Source organism: Chanodichthys erythropterus, chromosome 22, assembly GCF_024489055.1.
Source record: "Chanodichthys erythropterus isolate Z2021 chromosome 22, ASM2448905v1, whole genome shotgun sequence".
Taxonomy (NCBI): Eukaryota; Metazoa; Chordata; class Actinopteri; order Cypriniformes; family Xenocyprididae; genus Chanodichthys; species Chanodichthys erythropterus.
The window spans coordinates 159898-169602 of NC_090242.1; the positions used below are offsets into that span (position 1 = coordinate 159898).

The 9705-nt window shown below is 49.5% G+C and overlaps 1 protein-coding gene across 1 annotated transcript; it reads right to left on the reverse strand.

The window, feature by feature from the left end:
• Positions 1-956: 956 nt before the first annotated feature.
• LOC137013280 (uncharacterized) lies at positions 957-4334 on the reverse strand. Its single transcript, XM_067376963.1, has 4 exons — positions 4151-4334; positions 2359-2942; positions 1537-1803; positions 957-1028 (listed from the first exon to the last, which is right to left on the reverse strand). Exons 1-4 carry the CDS (start codon positions 4332-4334, stop codon positions 957-959), a joined length of 1107 nt encoding a protein of 368 aa, XP_067233064.1.
• Positions 4335-9705: the final 5371 nt, after the last annotated feature.

Below are 9705 nucleotides of genomic sequence, written 5' to 3' on the forward strand. Positions count from 1 at the left end.
GTGGCGGTGATTAGTACGCTGGTGATTGGGTGCGTGGGTACTGTGGTGAGGTGGAGCCTGGCGTGTCTGTGACAGTACCCCCCCTCCCACGGCCCGCTCCTGAGGGCCGCGGACCCCGACGTCGTGGTGGTCTTCCCCTGGGTCGCGGGGCAGGTCTGTCTGGATGGTTGGTATGGAAGTTCTGTAACAGAAGAGGATCAAGGATATCGTTCCTGGGAACCCATGAGCGTTCTTCGGGACCATAGTCCTCCCAGTCCACGAGGTATTCGAGTTTACCACCACGGCGCCGGGAATCCAGGATCTCGTGGACCACGTAGGCTGTGCCGTCTTCTAGGAGAAGTGGAAGGGGGGGCTCGGCGGCTGCCACGTCAGGCTCTGTGGAGGGAACAACAGAAGGGTGGTAAGGTTTGAGTAGGGACACGTGAAATGTAGGGTGAATTCTGCTATACTGTGCCGGGAGTTGGAGACGATAGGTGACGGGGTTGATCTGCCGAAGGATGGGCCAATGAAGCGGGGACTCAGCTTCTTGCAGGGCAGACGCATCCTGATGTCCCGGGTGGACAGCCAGACCTTCTGCCCCGGCTGGTAGTCAGGAGCCTCGGAGCGACGAAGGTCGGCTGCCATCTTGCGTCTGCGCAGGGCTCTCTGCAGCTGGTGGTGAGCTGAGTCCCACACCCTCTCGCTCTCCCGGAACCAGTAGTCGACTGCCGGAACGTCGGAGGGTTCCCCGTCCCAGGGTAACATCGGGGGTTGGTAGCCGAGTAGGCACTGGAAGGGTGTTAGTCCAGTTGAAGCTTGTCGGAGGGAGTTCTGTGCATACTTGGCCCAACCCAGGTACTGGTTCCAGGAGTTCTGGTGGCCGTGACAGAAGGTACGCAGGAAGCGGCCGATCTCCTGGATCTTCCGTTCCGTCTGCCCGTTCGACTGAGGATGGTATCCAGACGATAGGCTGACGGTCACACCCAGGAGGGAGAAGAAGGCTTTCCAGACATGGGAGACAAATTGGGGTCCTCTGTCGGAGACGATGTCTTCAGGTAATCCATAATAGCGAAAGACATGATTAAACATTAGTTCTGCGGTGGCCATGGCGGTAGGTAGACCCTCCAGGGGTATTAATTGGCAGGACTTTGAGAAGTGGTCCACTACCACCAGGATGCATGTGTGACCGTCAGATTCGGGGAGATCGGTGACGAAGTCCACTCCCAGGTGTGACCAGGGTCTCTCAGGAACGGGCAGAGGAAAGAGCTTGCCGGTGGGAAGATGGCGTGGGCTCTTGGAGATGGCGCACTCCCTGCAGCCCTGCACGTACCTCCTGACGTCGTTGGCCATGTTGGGCCACCAGAAGCGTTGTTTGAGCAACGAGAGGGTCTCCTTGACCCCCGGGTGACCAGTGCCAAGTGAAGAGTGAACGCTGTGCAGGAGTGGAGTGCGACGTGCCCGTGTGATGTACTGCAAGCCCGGTGGGCAACCCGGCGGAGTGCGTGTGGAGGCATTGGCGGAGGGAATGGTTTCCTTGGACCACTGGATTGGGCTTACGAAGATGGACTCCGGCAGAATAGTATCAGGCTTCTCTGGCTTTTCCTCAGGAGCATAGAGGCGAGATAGGGCATCAGCTTTCGTATTCTTAGAACCAGGACGGTAGGAGATGGAGAAGTTGAATCTAGAGAAGAACATAGCCCAGCGAGCTTGGCGAGGGTTGAGTCTCTTAGCGGCCTTCAGATATTCGAGGTTCTTGTGATCAGTGAGAACTTGAAACGGGTGAGCAGCTCCCTCCAACCAATGCCTCCACTCCTCAAGGGCAAGCTTGACGGCCAGGAGTTCGCGGTCACCAATGTCGTAGTTGACCTCCGCCGGGTTGAGCTTGCGGGAGAAGAAGGCGCATGGATGGAGTCTACTTGGTGTCCCCTGCTGCTGTGAAAGGACCGCTCCCACTCCGGTGGTAGATGCGTCCACCTCAACTATGAACGGGAGGTCCGGGTTAGGGTGGACGAGGAGGGGAGCGGTGGTGAAGGCTTTCTTCAGGGTCTCAAAGGCATTGGTGGCTAGTGGAGACCAGGACAGAGACTTGGGCTGGTGACGGAGTAGGTTGGTGAGTGGACTGACGATAGTGCTGTAATTTTGGATGAACCGGCAGTAGAAATTGGAGAAGCCTAGGAATCTTTGGAGTTCTTTGATAGTAGTAGGAGTGGGCCAGGACTGTATGGCGGAGACCTTCCCCTCGTCCATCCGGATGCCACTGTGATCAATCACGTACCCCAGGAACTGGACGGAGGGTTGGTGAAATGAGCATTTTTCAGCCTTGAGGAAGAGATGGAACTGCCGTAAGCGCTGGAGGACCTCCGCAACGTGGTGGCGATGTTCGGCCAAGCTCCGGGAGTAGATGAGGATGTCATCTATATAAACTAGAACGGACTTATGGAGAAACTCCCGGAGCACCTCGTGGATGAAATCCTGGAATACGGAGGGGGCGTTGACCAGGCCATACGGCATCACGAGGTATTCGTAGTGTCCTGTGGGCGTGACAAAGGCGGTCTTCCACTCGTCCCCCTCACGTATCCGGATGAGGTTATACGCGCTGCGGAGGTCCAACTTGGTGAACACAGTGGCACCACGGAGATGTTCCAGGGCCGCTGGGACGAGGGGAAGTGGATAGCGGAACTTTATGGTTATCTTGTTGAGTGCACGGTAATCGATGCAGGGCCTCAAGCCTCCGTCCTTCTTTGCCACGAAGAAGAAGCTTGAAGCAGCAGGGGAAGTAGACGGGCGGATGTAACCTTGTTCGAGTGCCTCCTTGATGTATTCCTCCATGGCCTTCTCCTCCGGTATGGACAGGGGGTATATGCGTCCCCTGGGCACTGGTTCACCCGGCAGCAGATCGATGGCGCAGTCCCATGGCCGGTGTGGAGGAAGCTTGGAGGCGCGTTGCGGGCAGAAAACGTCGCTGAAGGGGGCGTAGTCAGGGGGAACATCCACGGAGCACTTCTCAACAGGGCTCTCGATGGACGTGGCATTCACGAGAAGAGGCTTGGAGAGTGGAGATTTCGGAACAGGAAGCGCTGGGAAGCAGTCTGGGAAGCAGTGATCGCCCCACTTCAGGACTTCGCCCGTGCGCCAGGAGATGTTGGGGTTGTGTTGTTCCAGCCACGGGCGCCCTAGAACCACGTCAGCGGTGGATTCCTCCAGAACCAGCAAATGGATGTGTTCAGTGTGCAGGATTCCGATGCTGAGTTGAAGTAGACCCACGCAGTGACGGATGTGTCTGCGGCTTAGGGGTTTGCCCGTGATGGAGTGGATTTGATAGCTCGTCGGTGAAGGAGAGATCTTAAGGTTGAGTTGTCTACAGAGGGTGCCTGAGATGAAGTTTCCGGCTGACCCTGAATCAAGGAGCGCCACCACTGGAACAGAGATGTTAGCAGCAGTAAGGGTTACAGTTGTAGTGAGTGGTTTCATTTTCTGAATGGAGGGAAATATTGCACTCACCACGGGTCGAGGAGGACGTATTGGGCATGTGGAGAGATTATGCCCCATAGTCCCGCAATAGAGACAGAGATTCAGGGCCAGCCTTCTTTGTCTTTCGTTTGGGGTGAGACGAGAATGATCTATTTGCATGGGTTCTGTGGCTGGTTCTGGGGAGCTGACGGGTTCGGACCGATGGAGGAGGTTGGTGGTGGATGACTGGCCCTGGTGTTCTTGAATACACGACTGCATACGGGACCCCACGCGGATGGCGAGTTGGATGAAGCGTTCTAATCCCATGGAGTCCTCGTATGCAGCGAGATGCAGTGCACGGAGGGTTCCAGCCCCTGACGGAACGTGGTGATGAGGGCTTGCTCGTTCCATCCGCTGGTGGCGGCTAGCGTTTGAAACTGCAAGGCATATTCGTTAACAGAGAGGTTTCTTTGCTTTAGATTATAAAGTTTCTCACCAGTCGAGGAATCAGTCAGAGGTTTCCCGAATACTTCCCGGAAGTGGGAGACGAACGCCGAATAGGATTGGACGACTGGGCCTTTCTGGGTCCATATCGAATCTGCCCATTGCAGAACCTTCCCTTGCAGTTGTGAAATAATGAACGCTATTTTAGCCGTGTCTGTGGTGTAGAGGTGCGGCTGCATCTCCAGGACCAGTTCACATTGGAGAAGGAATCCGCTGCATTCCTCCGCCGATCCAGAGTAGGGCGCCGGTTTGGCCATGGGACTGGCGGTGAATGCAGGTGAAGGAGCGGTGCTGGTGGGTGCGGAGACAGCCGTGTTGAGGGATGACGAGGTTGAGGGCTGTGGTGTGAGTGCTCGACGCAGCACGTCCACGAGTTCCTGGAATGGATCGTTAGTACTCATACCGTTTAGTTGTTATGGTCCGGTCTTCTGTTATGATATAGACACGGAGGCAGAGATAAAAGCATTCCAGGTGAGTTTATTTGAACAATATGTGAACACAGAGTGGAAATGGCTGTTGTCAGGTTCTTGAGAGATGAATATAAAGTAATACTGTCCTTGTATGGTTTGTAGATCCAGGAGCTGAGATGAGATGGAGGGAGACGTTGGAGACACTCACACACACAGAAGGGTAAGCACACGAAGGGACCAGGAGACGAAGGAGATGAAGGAGATGAAGGAGATCGCTGGAGCAGGTAAGTATGTAGCAGGGGAGTCCTTAAGGTAAGCATTAACATGAAGTATTGCAAACGAGACCGGACAGTGAGTGTGTGTGAGTGTGGTGGCTTTGTAGTGCTGGTGATTGCAGAATGAATGAGATGCAGGTGGCGGTGATTAGTACGCTGGTGATTGGGTGCGTGGGTACTGTGGTGAGGTGGAGCCTGGCGTGTCTGTGACAATGTGTTGCTTTTAACCCTTTATCAAACATTTTATCAAGCATTTGTTAAATAGTCTCACAGTAAATTAAAATTAAAGTCAAATCCTGTACATATTAATCACCTTATTTGTAAATCAGTTGTGCCCCTTCTTGTGCCACACATAAAAGTTTATATTAATTCCATTGAATTCTTTAAAATGATTACAGATTGGGCCCAAAATGTTCCAATGATACATGATGTCTCTCCGCAACCTCATAACTACCTCTGTTTGCAAGAGTGGAAATTATCATTTGACTTGTCACATGACATCAGATATTCGATTATTTTGTCATGATCATTTACACTGCTGATAATGTCCTGCTTGCATATGAAACATGTTATTTATTTATTTTTATTTTTTAATTTTTTAAAATATGAATATAGCTTGCTATACTTTTAATCATGGAAATGCCCACACATCAGTGAACTTATTACATAAATGCATTTAACATTTAATTGTGCAACACTCTTTACAGAAGGAAATACTACGGTTATGTATGAACTCACAACATCATCATCAAGTGCTGTGCTGGGCACATTGGGTAACAAGTGTCCTCCAACGTATCCAATCTGTGACCACTTTCTCCACATCTTCCCATGGGACACCGACATTCTTCAGGCCTTCGTTTCCATGTCTTCCCCTGCATTCTCCTGGTGGTGTCCACTTCATATCTGTCTTTGGGTGTTGTTGTTTGGTCATGCTTAGGATGTGTCCAGGGAGGTGCACCCTTCACTCTGTCACAGTTTTTAAAAGTTTTCACGTGGACTCCTCCTTATGATCTCCTTGAAACGTGCAGAACCAATATTGAAAATAGTCATTTATCTTTTTCCATATTCTTGCCTTTATCAAAGAAGCACCAGTGCTCATCCGGAGTTTTGGTAAAAGACATATTCATTGCCATCCACTAGTTCTAGTAATGCTGCGACTATAGTCAAATATGTATTTCTGCATGTGTGTATAGCAGGTGTTTGTCCGAACAATTGAAGTTAGTGAGAGTGATCAGGAAAACCCTCTGAGAACAATCAATATTTATTTAATTCTGTTTGGTGCTGATATAAAGCATTACAGAAATTACACATTGACATTCTGGACATTATTTTGTGAGTTTGTTACTGTCACAGACACGCCAGGCTCCACCTCACCACAGTACCCACGCACCCAATCACCAGCGTACTAATCACCGCCACCTGCATCTCATTCACTCTGCAATCACCAGCACTACAAAGCCACCACACTCACACACACTCACTGTCTGGTCTCGTTTGCAATACCTCATGTTAATGCTTACCTTAAGGACTCCCCTGCTACATACTTACCTGCTCCAGCGATTTCCTTCATCTCCTTTGTCTCCTGGTCCCTTCGTGTGCTTACCCTTCTGTGTGTGTGTGAGTGTCTCCAACGTCTCCCTCCATCTCATCTCAGCTCCTGGATCTATAAACCATACAAGGACAGTATTACTTTATATTCATCTCTCAAGAACCTGACAACAGCCATTTCCACTCTGTGTTCACATATTGTTCAAATAAACTCACCTGGATTGCTTTTATCTCTGCCTCCGTGTCTATATCATAACAGTTACCTCTACATTTAGATGGACTTGAAAATTTTGTTTAATTAAACCTTTTATTACAGTGTCACTATAGTAAATGTCCACCTTAACTACATCTATGGTATCATTATATCAGTACCTGGATAATGTAAATGTAACATACCCATGAATGTATTTTATAGAAGCATTTTATTGCTGAAAATATTTAACATTTATAAAATGCAATAACTATTTGAATTTGCCTTTCATTTAGTTACAGTAAAAGTGAACAATAAACACAATATTGTATTGTATTAAAGTTGAGAATGTAAAATGTTATTTTTTTCCCCCTATTCTTTAAAGAAACATTTTCACATGGAATTTTATCTCATCTCTTGGTTTGTAAAAATAATACTTCATCATATCGATTTTTGTAGTTATATTTCACTATAATAGATTGCCTCTGTAACTGGATATATTTTTTTTTCTCACAATTAACTGATTTTTATACTGTTGTGCAGTAGTTTGGGGACTACATTTGTCTTTGACACTAAATATTGGAATATGATTACAAAATCGAGTACATTCATTATGCTTTTATTTATATTTATTTTAATTCCAAGAGTTCAAATAGTGAAGAATGGTATAAATAAGTGATTAAACGTATACCTTTAATATACTACATATCTACTGTAAATGTTAGAAGCACTTTTGTAGATGCAATTGTATCTCTTTCAAATATATTTATGCATCAGTTTAAAACACAAAGGAGTCTTTCGTTGTAAAATGTGATTTTTATTATATTTAATCAGATTAATTATATATTTAAGGAATCTTTCTCATCAGCCGGAACCGAAGGAGATCTGTCGTCATTTACCATAAATGGACAAGTAAGCGTGACGCATCTGTTCAGCTGTGTTGTGATTGGCTGTGACTCTATCGCAGAACTCGCTGTGATTGGACTACCTTTCAACCTATATAAAACGGCGCTTTATCTTACAAAGTTTGTTTTAGTGTGAATATTACGTTACTCATACATTAAGGTAACTATAAAGGGTTTCCATGTTGTGAGAAATTACTCCTTTACCGAGATCCCAAACCTAACCATAGCTTCTCAATGAACTACAGCGCCATGTTTCCCGTTCATTGATAGAATGACAGAGACATATGGGTAATGCAGTTTAAAACGTTTAGTAAAGAAATGATAAATGTTAAAATAATAAGATCTTTAATGGACAACTCGATATCTAAATATGTTTATTGTGCAAACATTTATTACATATATGAGGGACTGTTATGATATAGACACGGAGGCAGAGATAAAAGCAATCCAGGTGAGTTTATTTGAATAATATGAGAACACAGAGAGGTTATGACTGTTATCAGGTACTTGAGAGATGAATTGAGAGTAATACTGTCCTTGTATGGCTTGTTTATCCAGGAGCTGAGATGAGATGAAGGGAGACGTTGGAGACACTCACACACACAGAAGGGTAAGCACATGAAGGGACCAGGAGACGAAGGAGATGAAGGAGATCGCTGGAGCAGGTAAGTCTGATGAAGGGGAGTCCTTAAGGTAAGCATCAACACAAGGTATTGCAAACGACACCGGACAGTGAGTGTGTGTGAATGTGGTGGTTTTGTAGTGCTGGTGATTGCAGAGTGAATGAGATGCAGGTGGCGGTGATTAGTATGCTGGTGATTGGGTGCGTGGGTACTGTGGTGAGGTGGAGCCTGGCGTGTCTGTGACAGTACCCCCCCTCCCACGGCCCGCTCCTGAGGGCCGCGGACCCCGACGTCGTGGTGGTCTTCCCCTGGGTCGTGGGGCAGGTCTGTCTGGATGGTTGGTATGGAAGTTCTGTAACAGAAGAGGATCAAGGATATCGTTCCTGGGAATCCATGAGCGTTCCTCGGGACCATAGTCCTCCCAGTCCACGAGGTATTCGAATTTACCACCACGGCGCCGGGAATCCAGGATCTCGTGGACCACGTAGGCTGTGCCGTCTTCTAGGAGAAGTGGAAGGGGGGGCTCGGCGGCTGCCACGTCAGGCTCTGTGGAGGGAACAACAGAAGGGTGGTAAGGTTTGAGTAGGGATACGTGAAATGTAGGGTGAATTCTGTTATACTGTGCCGGGAGTTGGAGACGATAGGTGACGGGGTTGATCTGCCGAAGGATGGTGAATGGGCCAATGAAGCGGGGACTCAGCTTCTTGCAGGGCAGACGCATCCTGATGTCCCGGGTGGACAGCCAGACCTTCTGCCCCGGCTGGTAGTCAGGAGCCTCGGAGCGATGAAGGTCGGCTGCCATCTTGCGTCTGCACAGGGCTCTCTGCAGCTGGTGGTGAGCTGAGTCCCACACCCTCTCGCTCTCCCGGAACCAGTAGTCGACTGCCGGAACGTCGGAGGGTTCCCCGTCCCAGGGGAACATCGGGGGTTGGTAGCCGAGTACGCACTGGAAGGGTGTTAGTCCTGTTGAGGCTTGGCGGAGGGAGTTCTGTGCGTACTCGGCCCAACCCAGGTACTGGTTCCAGGAGTTCTGGTGGCCGTGACAGAAGGTACGCAGGAAGCGGCCGATCTCCTGGATCTTCCGTTCCGTCTGCCCGTTTGACTGAGGATGGTATCCAGACGATAGGCTGACGGTCACACCCAGGAGGGAGAAGAAGGCTTTCCAGACGTGGGAGATAAACTGGGGTCCTCTGTCGGAGACGATGTCTTCAGGTAATCCATAATAGCGAAAGACATGATTAAACATTAGTTCTGCGGTGGCCATGGCGGTAGGTAGACCCTCCAGGGGTATTAATCGGCAGGACTTTGAGAAGCGGTCTACTACCACCAGGATGCACGTGTGACCGTCAGACTCGGGGAGGTCGGTGACGAAGTCCACTCCCAGGTGTGACCAGGGTCTCTCAGGAACGGGCAGAGGAAAGAGCTTGCCAGTGGGAAGATGGCGTGGGCTCTTGGAGATGGCGCACTCCCTGCAGCCCTGCACGTACCTCCTGACGTCGTTGGCCATGTTGGGCCACCAGAAGCGTTGTTTGAGCAACGAAAGGGTCCCCTTGACCCCCGGGTGACCAGTGCCAAGTGAAGAGTGAACGTTGTGCAGGAGTGGAGTGCGACGTGCCCGTGTGATGTACTGCAAGCCCGGTGGGCAACCCGGCGGAGTGCGTGTGGAGGCATTGGCGGAGGGAATGGTTTCTTCGGACCATTGGATAGGGCTCACGAAGATGGACTCCGGCAGAATAGTATCAGGTTTTTCGGGCTTTTCCTCAGGAGCATAGAGGCGAGATAAGGCATCAGCCTTCGTATTCTTAGAACCAGGACGGTAGG

Bases quoted from the DNA above. Each gene is read 5' to 3' on its own strand.
- LOC137013280 (XM_067376963.1), bottom strand. From the start codon at position 4,334: ATGAGTACTAACGATCCATTCCAGGAACTCGTGGACGTGCTGCGTCGA. The intron at 1,804-2,358 runs CATCGCCACCAC...CTGGCCGTCAAG, and splicing joins ACTCCCGGAGCTTGGCCGAA to CTTGCCCTTGAGGAGTGGAG. The intron at 1,029-1,536 runs GTAAGCCCAATC...GATTACCTGAAG, and splicing joins TTCTGCCGGAGTCCATCTTC to ACATCGTCTCCGACAGAGGA.